The following is a 22,484-nucleotide window of genomic DNA, read 5'->3' on the forward strand; positions in this document are numbered from 1 at the left end:
ACAAATACAAAATGGCAACAAAAAATTATTAAATACGTAATTCACGGAGATACTTATTCATTCGAAAACGCAGTGATTAACCTACTCTATACTAGCCAAATAGTAGTTTTTGCCATTTTTGTAAGGAAGGTGATTTTCGAATCTATCTTTCTACATATGTATATGTTCATACAATACAGTGGGTATCCAGGGTATATGTATAAAAACATACATACGTAAATGTAAGAGACATTATAATCATTCAACCTACCTAATTCGGCAAAATGTTATCGTGTGGGAATGGTGCACGACAGTATTCGATGACGATGACGACAAGAAAACAACGATACGATGGTTACCAAAGATTTGTTGTTTTTTAAATCATCAATTTGACTTAACACTTTTGAGTGGTTTCTATTGAAATTTATATACACGATCAAATTTGACTCAAAGAGAAATCATTTTCTCCACTCAAAATAAAATTACAAAAACAAAAATAAATAAACACACTCTTTTTCACTTTGCAGCTAAGTTTGCTGGATCTAAACGGGGGGGAAAATAAACACAATCGACACCCACATAACATAAATTAAAGGTTTTTCTGACGCTCAGTGTGGGTATACTTGAACCACTTGGAAGCGAACGCCGCACCAGCGTGCGTTTGAAAGGAATACTCGGTCTTTCAGTACGATGAAGCTAAAGCTAAAGTTGTAGCTGAAGCTGAAGCTGGATCTGAGTACTATATTTGTGTGTTATATGTGATGGCTTCCCCATCACCAGAACCGTGCAAGACATCTATCCATCTTGTGGAAGGCTTTTTTCATATGATATATAAATTTATATCGCCTTCGCGACTTAGTTGCGCTGGATTTCGTGCAGCAGCACAACAGAATTATTTTTCTGAGGTGTTTTGATCGAGATTTCAGTGTAGATTGGTCAATTGTCGCGTAAAGACGGGCTTCTATCGATCGCGCAATTTATTTTCATTTATTTCTCGTTTTTGTTTTTGTCTTATTCTATATCAAAGAATAAATCTCATTTGTAATAAATCTAAGGGCTTTTTTAAAGAAGGACCATCTCATCGTCGTCGTCGTGTAGTACAAAGTTTATTAACTTGTGACGCGACATTATTGTATTTATAGACCATTATCAAAAATAGATTTACATTGCTCACAGTCATCGTGCGTCGTGTCTTCGTCGTCGTAGGAATCTTCCAAGAAATTTCGGTTCTCTTAAGATATTTTCCTTTGAAAATAATTATAACCATACAACCGCTACCGCACTGATCATCACAGTTTTTGTGTTCCGTGATGCGATTTACACTCTTGATTTTGATTTTGATTTTGAATTGAAGTGTATACGAGTTTGTGGTGGAAGAAATAGTGGATGTGATTGCTTGTGTTTTGATTGGGTTTTTTCTTTTTTGCATTTTCAAAAAGTATAAGAAAATATTCGGATTGTATACAGAACATATGTATATTTTTAGTGACATGAATTTATTATTTTTTAATGTTTTTGGCGCTTAACGATATGAATGTGAATAAAACGAAAACAATTAAATAAAATGATATTTGAGAGGATCAATTGTTAGAGAAAGCACATTTGTGACAAGGGTATCATTTTTATCGTCGTTTATAAAAGTGAATCAATCAGTAAATACCAATAATTGAAAAGCGAAGCATTTTGGATTACGTCGCCTGAGCAGTTTTTGTCCAGAAAGGAAGGAACGAACAATCGGTCTTTTGAACAGTATAAGGTATTTTTGTTTTTTTCCAAAATAAATACTAACGAACTAGAATTAAATTATTTACGAATTTCAGGTATTTCTATTTGATATTTAGCTATTATTTGAGTTGAAGGGTTGACCTAGCAAGTATTGAGAATATACTGATTTTGAAAAATTTAGGTATAAATAAAAATAACAAGAAAGCAGGACTTCCCCCTTTCTTAACGCCACCAAATAAATTCTGGCTACTTATCATAAATCTTATAAAATTTCCTTTTGAAAATATAAATAAAAACATGTGTGTTGCTAAGTTATATACACAGCTTTAAAACGCATCCAGAAGAACCTGTGTATAAATTCTGTTGAGATTTCAAAAATACATTCAACTTTTTTTAAAAAAACAACATTTCTACATACATACATATGTACATACCTACATATATCAAAAATTAGAAGCAGATAGGAAGGAAAAACGAAGTATGTGTAGATATATTAAAGAAGTGTGAATGCGCTTTAGTTATTTTTAGCCTTGGTTTGTGGTGTTTTTTCTGTTTTTTTTTTTTTTTAATTTGTATCTTTGACGATACTTTTGGATGTTTTGTAGCTGTTGATGTCACATTAAAAAAGTTTTGTTAAACCATGATAGTATTTGATTTTCTGGAATCGTGTGTATATTGCAATCTATCTAGAAGCTAAATACAAATACGTTAATAAGATTAAAAAAGGGATTTGTTAAAATTGTTAAAGCCTTAAAACCACAAAAAAAAGTTTTAAAATGATTACTTATGAATATGATATTAACGATATATAGACAGACCGACGGATTTAAATGTAAAAAGCGTCCGACGGCAATTAATGCCTTTTATAGCGATTTAATCGGTATGTCCTTTTCTTAGCCACCCTACCTACACACTCTTAAAATCTGATCTAGAAAAACTTTAAATGCAAAAATTTAATTCTTAGAAAATCCTCAAGTAAAATAAGAGAAAAAAATCAACAGCAAAAATACTAAAGACTATTGCACTATGTATAAATTAATGGAGGCAGGTACAAACAAACATCAATTAACTACTACAAGGGAGTATCTCCACCTTGAAGTGAATGCAAAAAGAAAAAAGTATACGTACAACAATAAAAGCAGTACAAGAAAAAAGAGATTTTCCTCCTTTTAATTTTTCCAAACAAAAGAATTCGGAAATGCATTTTCATTTTACATTAAACAAAACATAAAAATGTGCTACCGCCTGAGCGCTAAGAAAGCATTACCTTGTGTATAACTTTAAGTTTATATAGGTATACTTGTATATCCGAGTGTACATAATATTATAATAGAGTATACCTTTGTGTACATGTGCAGCAAAAGGTATTTATAGGATGGAAAACTTGGAAAACTGTGCTTCTTCTTTTCATTTGTATTATTATTTAATTACAAAATTAAAGACGTAGGTTTTGTCATGCATTACTCAATTATCTGCAACTGTGTTACACAACTTCTTGACATACGCCAATTAAACTTAAAACCTCGCTATACTAGACTAGAATAAGGTACCCTGCTTATTCCAACCTTCTGTACATTATGCACAGACAGTACACACATTATACAGAACAACCTAGCCACAATGTTAACCAACAACATCGCACAGCCACCCAATTCAACAGATATCTTATTTCATGCTTCCATTAAGATGGTTATTTTTTTTTCGTAACTTGCTACCATACCATCATCTCTGAAAGTAGGCAATGGGATAGTAATACTAGAATGAGACATCCTTCGCTGATTCCATTATTTAGTTTAAAATAAAATAAAGAACAAAAATTAAGTTGCCTTTAAGTCACATAATTGCGTCGTAGTTAAACTGCAACATGCATTAGAGGTACCTTACCTACGAGTACCTAGATAGGAGAGAAAATAGAGTGCAACATGAACTCCTTTTTTTTCTAAAGATAATACATAATTGTTACAGCGCATAGCACGTTATACTAGCTGTCTATTGAATAATCAATATATGCAGCTCCAACTTTACCCTATCCTTTCCTCGCCTAACTAATGAAAATGGCTATTCAACACGTTAAAAGGCTTTGGTGAATTTCACAGTCAAGCATAAAAAACAGAAAAATACCTAAGGTAAAAATTTAAAACGCTTTAATAAGTAACGAAGCACAAAGATGACTGCTTATTTCAGACGATTCTCGCATTTTAACATCTTTTAGCATTTAAAAAAGTTTAAGTCACAAAATTTTGACTATAAATTTTAATAAATTTGTAATAGATCTGTTCTACAGAGTTAGGTTTTGTTTACCATGATTGTTATGGTCGTTTCGTTTCTGAGAAATCAAAACTCACTTGAGGAATATCTAAATATCACTCCATTAAATACAAAATTTTGTTCGTGTAATTGATTATCAAAAAGCAAGAACGTATTGATTTAAAATTTCAAAAGAATTTGAACCTTTGAAGGTGAATCTTGTGAAGTTGCTTTAACCATATTCTATCCTGTTCTTGTGGATCTTTTTGGCCATACCTGCAATGCGTACAGCGTTCCTACTCAAGATGGGGCGGACCAAAGTGTTATATTGAGTAACATAAGGATCCTAGAATTCCTTAGACCAACGTTTAACATATAGTTGGCTTTACTAACGTTCAAATTAATATGCTCTTTGAAATCGAGATTACAGAAATAAAAAGAACTTCAAGATCTTTAAAACTATGAACACGATGAATAGAGTGCTGTAATAATTAATAAAATCAATCAAACTAGGAGTACGTTTTGTAGAGTCCTTTTCTGACATTTTACTGGGTTAAGATTAAGCCCATTCTTTTCGCACTAGGTAAGAAAACTGTTGATATTTTCTTGGTGTTGTTATCGATCGTTTAGAAATTGTATACTTTTGAAGATTTTCATATCAGATTTAAATGTAACAGTATCGTACACAAAGGGATACATCGCTGATAGCTAAGATAGAGAGCAAAAATCCTAAATGACTACCCTGGAGAACTCTTGAATTTGGTTGGAGAAAGAACTTCTCAATTTAACTTGATAACCCATAAGTTGTCACTCTTTTAAAGGATTGGTGTAGGAAATGCCTTCTTCTGAATATATGTAGAGAATATCCTAAACTTAGATAAATGTGAAGAAGGAGAGATGCCATTACTGACTTAAATGCTTTTTAAGACAATTGGAGGAATTCTATCTAGTCCAGACGAAAAATCTTCTTTATGTACTGTCAAATAATGCAAGATTTTATCTAACCTCACTTGAACATTTTTAAAGACAAGGAGGAAACAGTTTCGCAAGTACAGATAAAGAAATTATCATCTATTTCTACCGGAGTGTCTAACTGGAGTACTAACTAAGTTATTTTTATTATAAGTGTAATTTATTGGGATAGCAATCAGATATCCTTTTTGCATAAGCATACTTCCAAAAGCATTTGAAGTCGAGCTTAAAAGAACTTAGGAGAGATTTTGACAAAGAGGATAACATATACTTCACGACCTTTAGGGAAATGATTTTGATAAGATTTTTCCAAACCTTGTTCCCCTTGTTTGGAAAAATTTAAAGCACATTCGTATACCATGGATAACAAAGGCTGGAATATCTGGTTATTTTAAGTGGAACGATATCTTTTATGCAGAGTTTCAATTCATTGTAAAAGTATAAAACTTCAACGTCAACGTCATTTAAAATCAATATCAATGCCACATAATAATCAGAGAAAAATTGTATTTTTTCAAAAGAAATCAAATGATGTTTATTACACGATGAAGATATGCCAAACCGATATCAGCAAAATGGACGCTACGGATAGAGTTGTAGCACCAAATTATTTTCATGAAACTTTCCAAGACCAATTTTTTTATTTACGACTGCGTTTACCCGACAACTTCACAAATTCCATTTTTAAGCTCTTGAATCCACTGTGGCGCATTTACATGAACCTTATGTCTTATATAGCCTAGTGACAAAACTTTAAGACTTTAAATCACAAGACTTTGGTGGCCAATTCTCTTCATCTCATCTAATCATTTTCAAATTTTTTGAAGTGAATATTAATAATTTAAATGCATGGTCAATGCGTGTATCCTTCCATTATAGCGTAGTTTTTACTTGTGAAATGTTAAAATATGGCATCTTTTTGTAGTAAAAGTAACTGTCTTAAAAAAGGCCTGTTTTCATCTTGACAAATTCTATACTTCTCGTAAGAGAATTGCTTCCTAGTAAAATTCTAAATCCCAAAAGGCTGTCTAAAAATTTACAACATTTTGTGTCACTTTCAATCATAAACAGTTCTAAAAATGTTAGTTTGTTCGACTTTTTTAAATATCTAAAATATGAACTATCCTCTAAAAAGGCTTTTTTAGAGCAAACACAAAATAGGAGATGAAGACTGAACTTGAACTCAGCACATATCTGATATGACAGTCTTGCGCTCCTCACACTAATTTAATCAAAAATTAAATGTTTGGCTCAGCAAAACGGAAATTATTTTCATCTTCGCACTTTTCTTTTGATTCAAATCAAATGGGGTGGCGCAACAGTCCGTTGTGAACCAGGGCCTAGTGACTTACAACTCTCAACCATTCCTGTGTGCGAGTAATGTTGTCAGGAATGGAGGGGACCTACAATTTTATGCCGAATCCGAACGGCTAGTTTGAAGGATTTGTCAATTCCTCGCAAGAGGCAGTACCCGCGAAAATTATTTTTTTTTTTAAATTAAGGTGGCACAGGCAGGGATTGAACCCAAGACCCCTTGCATGACAGTCAAACGCACTAACCATCATGCCACGGGTACTACTTTTCTTTTGATTATACTTTTCTTTTGATTATTTTGTGAAATTCACCAATGTATGTGATATACCTACCTTTTGGATGCTCTTGCACTCATTTTTTGAATTGAAATTGGTTCGATTTTTTTAAATGGTTTTTAATTGACTAAAACAATGAAAAGTCGTACAATCTCAATGAACACATAGATTGGTATTTTTTGTTTTAATTTGTTCTATCTCTATTCCAGCCATGTTCAATCGAGAGGAAAAAAGGGGCTTGTGCGTTCGTTACCCAAATGTCCGGAAAATTGACGAAATTTTCCTCAAGCGCACCATTGGTTTTATGGCTCGGTCGGTTTGATAATAGATTTTGTTTTTGGTAAATTTTTCTCTTCTCTTCTAGTTTTTTTCTTTTTTTTTAAATTTGATTCTTTTATGTGCCCTCCTTTGCCCTTAAAAAGATTGAAATGATAAAATTGAAATAGCAAAGCTCATAAATTAGACAATTAAAGCATTTGAAGAAATAATAATAAATGAAAAAAAAATAATAAACATAGTATTGTATTGAGTTTGGGTGTGGGTAGGTGGGTATAGTGGTAAGAGATTAATGTTGATGTTGTTCCTGTCTTATCCATATTATTTACGTATGTAGGTATGCAGTGGGAGCTGTCTTATAAGATATTAGGTATAGATTCAGTGGGTGGAACTAATTATTTTTATACGGACAAAAATGCGTAGGAGATCAAATCTTATGATATCGAAATTCATGTTTTGACTTTTTTCACTTTTGTATCCTTAAACTTGATGATGCTTAAAATGATGATTTGTTTACGTCTCAATAAACGTAATCTGAAGGGCACTATACAGCAGCAGCAACAGCAACAGCAATTTGCCTTAAACGAGTAATGATTCCACCTTCCTGTCATGCAATATTGAAGTTGTTTCTGTGGCAGGGCTGTTAAATATCGGTTGAAAGCAGTGCTGGATTATTTTTAGAAGGCAAGAGAGGCGACTTTACCCATACTTATTTGGTCATGTCCAGATAGAAAATTAATATGTGTCATTCATAAGTATTTTAAATTTCAATCTACAAAGAATACTATTGTACCAAAGACATATTTAGCAACAGCTTTGGAGACTAACTTAATGATTTGAATCATAGTGGTAATAAAGAAACAACACAGCAAGAATAATAAATATACTCTCTGTTTTCGTATAAGTTTTTGGGGAAAAAATTCAAGACTATTCAGTTACAGCATTTTTAAGAGGTTATACAAAAAGCTTAGTTAGTCCAGCCTTGGAGTAGGAGTTAACATTGTGGCAGGAGAATGGTAGCAGTCTGCTTTTATATCCGGACACAGGAAAATCCATAAGAGCAACACCCTCAATTCCCGAGAGTTGCACCAAAGTTAATAACATGCATTTACAACAAACCAGTAGTTTGCATGTGGTATTTGAGTAAAGTGATAAGTAATGGTGTGTTTAAAGACTGTTATACAGTAAATTTACCACTGCTGCTGCTGCTGCTGTTGCTTCGCTTTATTAATTGGTTAGACGTCTAGTTGGTAGTTATATTATATACGTTCTTACGTACTCTAACGTACACAACATATCTATAAATATACTTTGGTTGCAATTATTCGTTCCTTATTGATTTGCCTATTCAATTGCAAGTATGGTTTAACCCCAAATTGACAAGCTATTGCAATTAACTTAAAATTGTATTATACTCATGGATGGAGGTAATAACGAACAAGTACAATATTTTAGTACAAAATGATGGCAAAATTGATTAAAAAGTATATCATTTCATATTTTAATTTGTTCAAATGGACCTAATCTTGCAAGTTTTAGTTTCAATCGTTCAATTTGTGTAGCATATGCTTAAGTACTTTAGGAATCTTGTAATCAACAGATTTAAACAAATAAAAGAAAAATTCTTTAAATTTTTCAGATTTTAACAAAGTGTTGGTACAATTTATTCCTTTCCAGGTACAGTCGAAATTTAAAATACAAAAATTACAAAAACCTGAAAGCGTACAAGTATTGAAGTTATCTATGTTTAACATTTATTTATATTATTTTTTAACACATTATCCAAAATTGAAAGTCAGAAATTTTATATTAATTTCCTGTGCACAAATAAGTTTCAAGCAAGAGATTAGTGACATGAAATTTGGAAGAAAATTAGTTTATGCGACAATAAATATTCAAAAAAGTAGGTACAAAATAATAGGAACACTCTTTAGTTTCGAGTTAAACTAATTTTTGCATGTCAAGAAAAATCTATAGTAGATATACTAATAGTGAATAAAATATATTCAAAGAATGCCTTTATCAGTACATACATAATGTGCAATACAGTTTATTTAGTTCTTAACCATATAGATATAGTCAAGCTGTAGTCTTGGACAGATTTAAAAATGTACATTGTCTAACTTTTTTTTGTGATGTTCCACTTTATAACTTAGTGCCATTATTTTTTCCTCACCATGGATTAGCCGTGTATATAAGAAATGATGTGGCGTACCAACTCCAGCCACAATATGGCTTGTGCTCTAACACAAACTTCAATTTCATGTGGTTAAAATTTACGGTAAATAAGCGCATCATCCACACATGTTTCTGGACAGAAATTCAACTTTTAACGAATTTGATGCTCTGTCTGACTCCATTCAAAGCATTGTTGCCCATTATCCTCACACTGAAATCGTCATTGCGGGCGATTTCAATGTACACAATTCTTCTTGGCTTCGTTATTCTGGCCAGTCAACACCGGAAGGAAGGTATGTTGAGATCTTTGCTGAGTTAAATCAATTAACTCAGCTTGTCGATGAGCCATGCAACTCGAATCCCTGACGTTGCAGGTCAATCCGCCAACACCCTAGACTTGTTTCTTACCTCTGACCCTAATAAATACACAATTAGTGTATAACCGCCTCTAGGCACATCAGACCATTGTATCGTTTCTGCAAAATTCTCATGTCGAAAAAACCCAGTTAAAGAAAAACCTCCTATGAGAACCGTTTGGCAATATGAGAAAGCCAACTGGGACAGTCTCAATGAATTCTTCAAGAACTTTAACTGGTCGCTATGCTTCCTCGATAGTGACGTGGATTCCAGCGCAGAAATGGTAACAAATTTAATTCTTTGTGGAATGAGAAATTTTATCCCGAATAGGGTGAAATCTATCAAACCCAAAGAAAACTCATGGTTTGATTCGAGCTGCAAAGAGGTTATTAGGTTCAGAGATGTAAGTATCCGTTGTTATAAAGCCAACCCGACTGAGGAAAACCGGAATAAGTTTAAACAAGCTAGAAAGACCTGTAATGGTCACATTCGACGAACCAAATTTTTGCATGATCAGAAATTAAGGCAAAAAATACTACAATGTCCCAAAGGTAGTAAAAATTTCTGGTCATTTGTAAAAAACGTACGAAACACCACGTCACCCGCGGTTCCAACGCTCGTCCACAATGACACTCCCTATGTAAGCTCGATTGATAAAGCCAATTTGCTTGCAGCACATTTTGCTGTTAATTCGACGTTACCGGATAGTGTCATGAGTCCTCCTGTTCTTGAGAGCGTAAATGATTCTATGGGACGAATCTTCTTTCGCACTCGTGCAGTTGAAAGAGTACTGAAAGACCTTGACATACACAAATCCGCTGGCCCGGATAGTATTCCCCCTATTGTTCTGAAGAGGTGTTCTTCAACGCTGGCAAAACCACTGCGTAAGCTTTTCCATCTGTCCTATTCTACAGGTCTCTTCACGAGTGGATGGAAACGCTGATTTTCAGCTTAAGAAATATCTTGAAGAACGGAAGCTTCTTAATGACCGTCAGTATGGCTTTCGTAGCAATAGGTCCACTGGTGATCTCATGGTTCATCTCATCGAACAGTGGAACAAATCTTTACATCGTTTTGAAGAAAGTAAGATTATTGCACTTGATATTACAAAAGCATTTGATAGAGTTTGGCACCAAGCTCTCTTATCGAAAATGCGTGCTTTTGGTATTGATGATTATCTTCTTCGTTGGATTAGAAATTACCTTTCTAACCGTTCAATACAAGTTGTATTGGATGGTTTTAAGTCTGAAAATAAAATAAATGCTGGTGTACCCCAGGGCTCCGTTTTGTCTCCGACTCTCTTCCTTATATTCATAAACGATCTTTTGTCTGTCACTTCTAATCCATTAAACTGTTTCGCCGACGACAGTACCCTCAGCTTTTCATATTCGTTTTCAGATTCACACCCCTCTTCTTCGGATGTGGAATTTAAACGGCAGCGTATGATAAGCTCATTAAATTCTGATCTTGACAGCATTGTCCAATGGGGAATCAAAAACCGTGTAGAATTGAATGCTTCGAAAACTCAATTCTGTCTCCTGTCGTTAAAGCGTAACCCACCTCCGATGCCGCTATCCATGAATATCACAGATCACCTCTTATGGAATGATCACATATTCGATATCGCAAAAAATGCTGCCAGGTGCTTAGGATTTCTGCGAAGATGCAAGAAATTTTTCACCCCTTCTGATCTGGCTATAATCTACAAAGCTTGTATCCGTCCAAAGCTTGAATATAATTCGCATATCTGGGCAGGTGCCCCCAAAACATGTTTATATCTCTTGGATAGAATTCAGAAAAGGGCTTTAAAAATGATAGGCGAAAGAACTCTAATCGAAACATTTACATCGCTAGAACACCGTCGCAATGTTTCATGTCTTTCGTTATTTTATAGATATTTTTACAAACAATGTTCTGTCGAATTAGCCAGTTGCATTCTACCCCTTAAACAATTCAGCCGTAATACTCGCACTTCTAGGAATGCTCATCAATTTACCCTTGAGCTCAATTTGGGGCGTACTGTCAAGTACAGAGATTCTTTCTTAAATCGCACATCGGGGATGTGGAATGCTTTGGCCAACTCTGTTTTTCCCTCCCATTTTGATGTTCAGAACTTTAAGACCAATGTGCACCGGTATCTCCTTTTAAATCCTTCCCTATTTTCCTAACGCTCGCACTGTGTTTAAATATAAACATATAAAGGGTACTAATAACCCCTTTAGTGCTTGTGAATATAAAAAAAAAAAAAAAAATAGGAACGTCTTACAGTAAAACAGTGCTTCTTACAACAACGAAAATAATGTTTAACTTCCCATGGGCAGTTATGTTAATGGTTATACAGATAGTATTGCAGATAGATGCAGGAAGGGCTCTTAAGAAGATTGCGTGTGTGGTTTGTTTACCATAGCAGTTTAAAAAAAGGTAAACATTTTGGTTTTTTATAAATAAAAAAAACTGAAAAAAAAATGTGTGACCTCGAAAATTTTACGAATAAAAACTGATTTCATCTCCAAAACAACTTTGTGCAACGAAAAAAAACGTTTTTATCTGGCAAAATTTTGAGAAAAATAAAATTGAAATTTTTTTTTATAAAAAAATAAAAACCTAAAAAAGAACAGTAATCAAAGTTGGTAAAAATTTTGACTCAAATATCTTTTCAAAAATTTAAGACTATGGCTTCTAACTAATTTTAACTTATAATAAATAATATTGTTGTCAACATATGGAACATTTTTGAGAAAAATCCAATTGACATTTTTTTTTACAAAAAATAAAACCCAAAACAAAAATTTAAAAAAGTTGGTAAAAATTGTTTTTCGACTTGAATATCTTTTCAAAACTTTGATATATTGGCTTTAAACTAATTTTGTTTTATAAGAAATATTGTTTTCAACATTTTTCTATTTTCTACAAAAAATTAATACCTAAAAAAACAATACCTAAACATGGTAAAAATTTACTTTCGAATTAAATAGCTTTTCAAAATTTAAAAATTTTTATTCAGCAATTTTTTTTTAAAAATCCAACATAAAATAGTACGTAAATTCTCTCAAATTAATTTCATTCATCCAATTCGTATTTGTTCATACAAGAAATAAAAACTTTTAATTAATGCTACTAAATTGGTAAAATTTTGTTTTCTACTAAAAATCTGAAACAAAACAGTTTCACTATATGAAAAATATTGTTGGTAATTTTGAAATTTGTTCAGAATAATTCAACTGACAACTTTTTTAACCCAACACGAAAACCTACAAACTTTTAAGCAAGACAAATCGACAGACGGGATGGAAAGCAAGGGGATTCATTCTATAAAAGTATGCAACATAAACCATGGTTATTTTTTAGTCATAATGGAGGAGTGGTACGCTATTTAAAGTAGAAAAAAAATAATTTCTTTAAAATTGATGGAAAAATTGTTTCTTCGTCACGAGCCTTCCAAGAATAAAAAATATTTCACTTAAATGTGGTGCTCGACTCCTCATGAAAAATTGCAGTACATTATGAACTCTACTGTGAAACCTGGAACTAACAATATTGCTTCTAAGAAATGATTTTTTGCCTGGTATAGACATAACGGTGATTTTGTGGAACACAATTGTGCGATTTTTATATTTGAAAATTTATATAACTAAGCATTTCTGAGCATTTAAAGACCTAAGTGAATAATTTTATTCGAGCAACTTTAAAAATCAGAATTAGAAGAATTGGTAACTTTCCACAGGAAGTAATTGTAATCGGACCGATCTGAAAATTCTCGACGTTTCGAAGGTACTGGAATCGAAATCAAAGATTTTTAGAGAAATGTCTGTGTGTGTTCCTAGGTTCGGAAAGCTTTATAAGTCGTCCATCATAGTAAAACAGAAAGACGCAGAAGGGATTTTCAAAAGAATAAAGAGGGTGTTTTTTTACACTATAGCAATTTAAAAAAAAAAATTGGTTGACCCAAAATATGACACGAACCAAAAACAATAGCCAATTCAATAAATTTTTTTATTATAATGTGACTTGATACAAATTTAGTATAATTTTGAAAAAGAAAAATCAATAAACGATTTTTTATAAATCAAATGAATAATGATTTAATTCACGGCAAAATTTTGTTGGTAGAAAAATTCAATCTGTATTTTTTAAATACAAAATAATGACTTTCAAAAAATGCTCCTTATATTGGCAAACATTGATTTTCGACTAAAAATCTCAGAAAAAAAACAAAAATTTAAATCAAACTTATTTTATCATATCGGATATATTCTTGCTTTTAGTTATTTTTTTAGAAAAATTCAATTGATAACTTTTTTTACAACACACGAAAACATACAAAAAACAACAAAAAATTGAGAAGACATTTTTTTCAACTCAAATATAAGGAGAACAAAGAAAGATATTGACTTAAAATTTTATATATCACACAAAATATTAGCAATAATATGTTGTTAAAGTTTCAGACAAATTAGCAGACGGGGACGGATGAATTTGAATTTTTTGTCAGTATATTTTTTGGACGACTTAACCAGATACTTTAAAGACTTAACAAGATACTTTCATTCTGATAAATAGTAGCACATATGGTGCACCTTGTACGGAGTAGGCAAACACTTTTTCAAAAGTTGATAAGAACTCCGATGAAATAAATACTTGAGAATTTAAAATAGTGTTTTATATGTTGGAAACTACTCTCCGATCACAGCGATCAAGTGTCAACCGTAACAACGTCTAAGAATGTAAACCTCGAAACTACTCCAAGTCAAATTTTACTTTGCCTTTTATCAGCAGTTATTCTACTGCGGATGTTGTGTTTGTTATTCATATAAACTTCTACTCTACAACGGATTACTTTTCGAAAAAGAAAAACTAAGATAATATCACCAAAAATGTTAATATCATTTTAATTTTGGAAATAGCTCAATAGCTGTGTACAAAAAAGGTGTATCTTGAACAAGCAAAATAAAGCTAAATAAATTAAAATCCACATTTAGGTTGAATTTTGGCTTCTACTCACGACAGAATGAAGAAATACCTAATTTAATCTAATTATACAAAAGAACTGCCAACAAATTGAATTTTGTTTTTATTTTTGTTATAAATATTTAAAAGCTCCTATAATAGCATATCGTATAAGTAAGATTTTTTTTTGTTTAATAAACATAAGAGCTCAACATTATATTCTACCTTGAAAAAAACTGAAAAAGGACATTACCAAAGACAAATCAAGTTTCAAAAGAACATTTTAACCCACAAACACTCATAGTTAGACAGGTTTACAAATTAAGTAGTAGTACGTACATGTACTTGGTACATTATGTACAGGTTACAGAAAACACATTGCTTTTCATTCAATTTACTTGTTTTTTTTTATATCTGATGCAACGGTAAAGATATTCATACCACCGATAAGTTAGTTTTTAATGTTATATACTGTCGATAGTAGGTAAATAAATACATACATATTGGTATAAACAGCCCTCTAAAAATGGCAAAACTCAACTATTTTATTTGCACAGTTACACAACTGTTTAGTAATGTTCAGTTTTGTATGCTGCTGCCTATTGCTTTGGATTCTTAATTCAACTTCAATAGAAATTGTCAGATCAATCGTTGAATATGGTCCAACTAAGTATAGAAAGACCACATCTGGATCGGGATATCTGTATCTCAAATATAGAGATATTGTATATGACAGACATAAAGTAATGTTAAAACGACAGCGAATGTGAAAGGACGCAACAGTATGCCACCCGCCATACTATACCGTCTTTATTCTACTATTGCTATGCTATTAGATGCCTTAAATGGAGCATAAGGCTAAGTTGCCATAACAAGCTTCAATATAGTAGTTCAAGCCAAGATGGGTTAAATGACATAGCGTCATAATATTCTTCTTCCTTTAATGGCACATCATAATAAAAACTATTATCAACAAGTTATAAACCAGAAGATCACATATTCTCGATGTGATATTTATGCTTCTTTTTTTGTAGATATAAGATCTACTGCATTCAAGGTTTTACATGGTATTTGTGCTTTTACGCTTAATAATACTGTTTAAAGCTAAGGTGCTAATCTTATCTGGAAAACAAAACGTACGGTCGTCGTGACAAATTAAAGTTCTAGCCTCCATGCTAGTGCAACAGTCAGTATAATGACAATTACGAGGACAGTGAAAACGATCATTAGTGAAAAAGAATGAAGTACTTCTTTTTTATAATAAGCGCACACTCAAGAGGATATTACTACCCTTATTATGTAAAAACACAGTGTGAGCACTAGGAAGAGGAGAGAGAGGTTGAAAGGAGGTGTCGTTGCACATTGGTTTTGAATTCCTGAATATTGCAATGGCTGGGAAAAACGGAGTGTGGTAAGGCATTCCAAATTCGCGTAGTACGGCCGATAAACGAATCTCTGTACTTGACAGTACGACCGAAGTTGGGCTCGTAGGTATATTGATGTTTTATTAAATGTTTCTAGTTTGATATAGTCCTAAAAAAAGAAAGACTAGAAAAGTTTTATGTAACGATATTTTTTTAAATATTCATGACTTAATCTTTCTGATTCACTTTTTGTTTCATACCTATAACGATAATCATTGGCATAAAATTAATAATTTTTTAAAGAAAAAAACACTTTTTGTAATTGAATAGTTGAAATTATATGCGGACGTGTGTCGCACGGTCAGGAAAGCAGCCTGTGTCCTCTAATAAAAACGTACAGCATAGGTTTTATGATGACGATGAGGCATTAAATATTCAAAAGGTCTGAGTAGTCGAAAGAAAACACATAAAACAACTAATTGATCACACCAAAATTATGTCTGCTCAGAGAAAACTGATTGAATTTATAATTTTATTTTTATTTCCGTGAAATAAAACACAATCAATAATTTTATCATTATCATCAATAATTCGTATAATTTTGTATTATTAATCGAGTTAAATATTCTATCAGGCACAATTTTTAATTAATGCATGAGGGAGTAAAGTGCACGTGGGGCCAAATCTACAGGTTCAGTAAAAATAATAGAAACAGTGGAAATAATAGTTTTATGAATAAATAGCTTAAGGATCGGTTAAGGGCTAATGTTGGTTTTAAATAAAACACAAATTATTTACGAAATTATTGTCATTTTCTTTTTATGTATGGTTCAACTATATTTATATGGAACAAAATATCGGCCAAATGGCCAACTCGACTTTGACGCCGAAAAGAGCCATTGTTTTGTTAGATGTGTGGCAAGTGGCATCGGTAGTCTTGTTGAAATCACATATTGTTCACATCGAAATCTTATAATTCGGCCATAAAAAGTTTGTTATCGTATCACTATAGCAAACAACTTTCAAAGTAACTTTCGGATAGGCCTCATTTTCAAAAAAAAAAAAACAAGGTTAAAAAAAACCACACCGAACATTCACTCTTTGTGGGTGCATTAGTTTCTCGACAATCACTCTTGGATTATTATTACCCGAACAATTCGGCATTACTGGATGAGGATGATTTTCTTCAAAAATGAATCATCCATTATTGCCCTTTCTTACAATTGACATCGGCGCAAAAAGCGCCTTACTGCCGCAAAAAGCAACAATATATTCTGTAGTACGAGCTGTACGTTTTCGCACCTCCTAATCTAACGCGATTTGCTTAAATTTTTGACGATTTATCCGATTGTACGCACACCGAAAAAATCACGAAGTGCATTTTGATTTGAACGCCCATTTTCATAATAATCCTGAACTTGTACGCCTTGGTCGATTGGATATCTTCTTATTGTTCAAATTAAGTTAGTCTGAAAGGAAAAATGTCAAATGAAATGCAAACAGAACCTTGAAGGTGTGCTTCAAATTCAATATCGGCCCATAGAACTTAACGACCCTTTATTTAAATTAAGCACTCGTATTGAGTAAAATCTTTCCAGAATTTTGAATTGCTTAAACAATATATGTAATCCTAATCTGCCCTTACGATGGTCTTTAGTTATCTATAATGTTTTAGGAAAATTTGGATTATATTTCGAAAACAATCCCAAAAAAACCGAGCGAAAAAGTTGTATGCCAAAGAAATGATCGTTCCTATAATTATGGATTTAACTGTAACTTTAACTTTGTTCTTACCTTTATGCGACACCCATGACAATTGTGGTTTTTTGATGATCGAACAGTTTTTATAAGAAATGTACATTAAAACTTCTTTATAACTATACCTACCTGACAAAAACACTCATAACATTATGTTGCTAATAAATTTGTGTTGTCTTTGTTTTTCTTTTCAGAAAAAAAAGAGAAATATTTGTCGGCCAGACAGCGTAGTTTACAATGAAGTCAACGACTTGTCATAAGCAGACGACGACGACATCATTGACGTCGGCAACGTTTACAGCGTCTGATGCCGCAGGCCATCATCGCCACCATAGTCAATACCGGAACAACAGTATTAGCTGTAGGGGCAGCAGTAGTATAAGTAGCAGCAATAGCAATAACATAAAAATCAAGCCCAGTGATGCGAATAATAATGACAATAGCTCAATGATGACGACCACAGCGACGTCGTCAACGACGACATCGATAACGACAGCCAAGCTGCCAATCATCAACAGCACTCCTACTCGCAGTAGCAAAAACAGCGAAAAATACTCCTTGAGACAAAGACAGAAACGATCCTTTGCTGTGCCTTCGTCTGCTGCCGCAGTGGCGGTCGTGTCATCGGAGTTAAAGACTGCCTTAGCATTGGATGGATCAACGATGACGACAGCTAGCAATCGTAGTAATTTAAATTCTACCACCAAACGCTCAAACACCTCAACGTCTGGTTCTAAGGAAAAATCCAAGAGCAAAGCAGCACCGCTTAGCAAATACCGACGAAAAACTGCTAATGCTCGAGAACGAACGCGCATGCGTGAAATAAATTCGGCATTTGAAAACTTACGTCGTTGTGTACCGCATACCATAACCGGAGATCAAACTGCTTCGCAAAATGAAAAACTCACAAAAATCACAACTCTGCGACTGGCAATGAAGTACATTCGAGTTTTGTCAGAAGCTTTGGATAATCCATCATTCCAGGAAGATTTTCTTCTCGATTGTCTCAACGATGGTGACCACAGATTTACCACTCCGAATTGGGTGCAACCCCAAATAGACGTCTCTATTCCCAGTGAGGAAGAAGTTCTTCGAGCTCAGCCCACACCACCACCGCAAACTCGTCCCAAAACAAGGAAAACAAAACTACAAACGACCAAAGTCGCCAACAAGCGTCAGCGCACAAAGACGAAAGTCCAAGACACTCTAACGCCGTATCTGACTTCTTCGTCCACATTCTCGTCACCGTTCTCTTCGAGTTCCTCCTCAGCATATGCCTCAATGTCTGCATCGCCACTTTTCGATGATTGTCATTCAATGACTGATTTGAGCAGTATGATATTGGAATCCGATGGTGAATCATTGCATCTTTCAGAGCCTTGTCTCAGTCCAATGAATAGAAACTATAATTTAGGAATCCATCCATCGTTGGATGGAATGACTACAAGCCTAATCAAGACCATCCCAATGACTTCAATCGAGACCGAAAACCCCCTTGAATTGAGTCTAAGACTCCTCGAACCAGATGCTGATTCTTTGGAATTCTCAACCGATCAACAACCTTCATCGTGTATTAGTCCATTGGCAACACTTGAATCATTCAATCCTTTTGGAGACTTACTTCATGCCGAATTTCCTGAGCATTCTTCATTAGACCTATTTTTAACATGACTTGTGCCGTCTTTAAGTCATTTTGTTCGAATATTGTAGTTAATTTAGAGTTTTATTTTTAATTTTATTTAACATTAGTGTATTGTTTATACTTTTAATTTCAAGTTTTTAATAAATTTATTATTTGTTTTTTTCATTTTTATAGTAAAACAAAACAGAAAGACATTATTCTATTTAATTTAAAACACTAGAGTTTTTTTCTAAAATTAAAAATAAAATAAAAAGTTTTAAGAAAACAATCCCATAAATTCATATTGTGTCATATTGATTTAAGTTATTATTTTATATTTTTTTGTACATAATTGTAAGGATAAATTTTTGATATACATAAACGTTTGTTATATAACAAAAATAAAACTCACCATCCTATAATACAAATTTCAATTTATTTATATAGTTAATGTTGGCAACCCTAAAAAGAGAAATATTTGTCAGCTAAAAGTTTTTGATAAGTAAAAATAGGGAAAACACCAAAATAACGTCTGTTGATTGATTGATTGATTAAATGTGTTTGGCAAACTAGCTTGGATTAATTCAAATTTAAAAATGTGACATTTCATTAAACGATTGTCACTGTAAAAAAACAAGGGACAAGACTATAGTTTTTTTGTTGAAAAAATGAAATTTAGGAAAACAGAAGAAACTTTCTTCTTCTTTTAAAATTTAATTTAATTTTAATTAGAAAGTGATGTTTGTCAGTACATGTCCGTCAGATATTCATTAAATCAAGTTTAATTTCGTGTCCATGCTTCCTGGCATTATGTGAAACTTAAAATCAATTAAATAATTTTAGGAAAAAATGTTGTCAAACATTTGTAGGGTAGTTTAAAATTATAAACACAAACAAAAAATTAAGAGAAAAATACGTTTGTGACAGATGCCAAAATAACCGTCTTAAAAATCTAGAACAAAATACAGTCGATTTCAGATTTTTGATTGGGTCCAGTTTATCATTGATTTTCATTATTGAAATAAATGATTGGCATTTGAAAGATTGGCAGACGAATGCCGGCAAGCTCACGCAGCGAAACAAGAGGCATACAAAACGGCGCTGCACAAAAGGACGAGAGCTGCTCGCGAGCTCTACGAGCAGAAGAGGAGAGAGGAACACCGTCTTCTTAGACGGAAAAAAAGAGAGCATGAGAAGCGCGCGATCGAGGAGATAGAGGGATGTCACAACAGGAATGAGGTTCGTAAATTTTACCAAAAGGGAAAAAAAACCTCCCAAGGGTACCAGCCACGAACCGAAGCCCGTAAAGACGATCAAGGGAACATCGTAGTAGAACCACAGTCGATGCTGAGAATATGAAAAGATCACTTCTCCAAATTATATAACGGCGATGACGAACCGAATTCCGCTGTAAGGGAGATAGAACCACTCAACCTCGGCGACGCAGATCAACAATTCCGCCCACCCGACCTTGACGAAGTGAAGATAGCTATATTTAAACTTAAGTCAAACAAAGCTGCTGGAGCTGACGGCATCACCGCCGAACTATTCAAAGCAGCAGGCGATGACTTGGTAGGGAGCATGCACCAACTCATCTGCAAAATTTGGTCGGAAGAAAACATGCCCGATGAGTGGAATCTCAGCATAGTGTGCCCGATACATAAGAAAGGAGACCCTCTAAACTGCGCCAACTACAGAGGCATCAGTCTCCTTAACATTGCTTATAAGATCCTCTCTGCCGTATTATGTGAACGTCTGAAGCCATTCGTCAACAACCTGATTGGTCCTTATCAGTGTGGCTTCAGACCAGGAAAGTCCACTATCGACCAAATATTCACACTACGGCAGATATTGGAAAAAACCCAGGAGCTTCAAATCGATACCCACCATCTCTTTATCGATTTCAAAGCCGCGTATGACAGCGTCTATAGGGAAGAGCTCTACCGAGCAATGTCTAGTTTTGGCATCCCTGTCAAACTTATCCGTTTGTGCAGAATGACGATGGAGAATGCACGCTGCTCTATCAAGGTCGGAAAAAATCTTACCGATGCATTTGATGTCAAAAAAGGTTTTAGACAAGGCGATGCACTGTCATGCGACTTCTTCAACATCGTTCTGAAAAGAATTTTGCAAAACTCAACCGTCAACACTAGAGGCACAATCTTCCAAAGATCCATCCAATTACTCGGATACGCAGATGATATTGACATAATTGGAAGATCAAAGCGTGATGTCAGTGGAGCGTTTTTGAGCATTGCGACGGAAGCGAAGAAGATGGGTTTAGTGGTCAATGAGGGCAAGACCAAGTATATGCTGTCATCAAAAAAGGACACTGAACGACGACGTCTTGGACAAAACGTCACCATGGACAGCTATAACTTTGAGGTAGTTAAGGACTTTGTCTACCTAGGCACCGCTATTAATGCAGACAACGACACCAGCGCTGAAATCAAACGAAGAATAACTCTTGCAAATCGCTGCTTCTTTGGACTTAGAAGGCAATTGAGAAGTAAAGTCCTCTCTCGAGCATGTAAAATCACCATCTATAAGACACTCATCATCCCGGTTCTCATTTATGGCGCTGAGGCCTGGACCCTGTCAAAGAAAGATGAGAGCGTCTTAGGATGCTTCGAGAGAAAAATTCTTCGGGCGATTTTTGGTCCCGTACGCATAGATGGAGAATGGAGGAGAAGATATAACGACGAGCTGTACGGGCTGTACAGCGACACTGACCTAGTTAGCAGAATCAAAGTCCAACGGCTTAGATGGCTAGGTCATGTAGAGCGGATGGACATCAACGCTCCAGCCCGGAAGGTCTTCGAATCCAATCCCGAGGGACGGCGCAGTAGAAGAAGAAGACCGCGACTCAGGTGGCGCACCCAGGTGGGAGAGGACCTCAACCAACTTGGCGTGCGAAACTGGAGACAGCTAGCTAGGGACCGAGCTGGCTGGAGACGCTTGTTGGTTGAGGCCCAGGTCCGCCCCGAACTGTAGCGCCACCTTAAGTAAGTAAGTAAGTATTTAAAAGATTGGATTAAAAATGTCTTTCATTGGTAAATGTCAGATTATTTGGTGAGGTTAATGATCAACATTGAGAATAAAACAAAAAGGTGGAAACATAAAGAAAATGGAACGCTTTGAAAGGGAGTCACAGTTAAGGTTATCATTGGTTTCTATCATTGAAACCAATAATTGACATTTTTTTTGGTATATCGTTTATATTTGTTCAAAATGCAACTGAAGAATTGTTTTCAATTTGTCATTGGAATTGTGTGAAATTGAAACACAAATCAGTGGAACGATTTGTTTTACTTTTTTTTGGACATAAAAGGATCAGGTGTTTAGGAAAATCAATTTCCGTCCGGAAAATGGAAAAATACATTTTGAACGAAAAATAACTATGCTATGAAATGTATTTTTCTCATGATTTGCATTTCTAATCAAAGGAAAACCTAGACAAATATGCATTAC

General features: G+C 34.0%; 1 protein-coding gene across 1 annotated transcript; it reads left to right on the plus strand.

Moving 5' to 3' along the window:
• Positions 1-659: 659 nt before the first annotated feature.
• LOC129940832 (helix-loop-helix protein delilah) lies at positions 660-19,406 on the plus strand. Its single transcript, XM_056049329.1, has 2 exons — positions 660-1,735; positions 17,587-19,406. Exon 2 carries the CDS (start codon positions 17,630-17,632, stop codon positions 19,061-19,063), a length of 1,434 nt encoding a protein of 477 aa, XP_055905304.1. The 5' UTR covers positions 660-1,735; positions 17,587-17,629; the 3' UTR covers positions 19,064-19,406.
• The last annotated feature ends 3,078 nt before the right edge of the window (positions 19,407-22,484 follow it).

Source organism: Eupeodes corollae, chromosome 1, assembly GCF_945859685.1.
Source record: "Eupeodes corollae chromosome 1, idEupCoro1.1, whole genome shotgun sequence".
Lineage (NCBI taxonomy): Eukaryota > Metazoa > Arthropoda > Insecta > Diptera > Syrphidae > Eupeodes > Eupeodes corollae.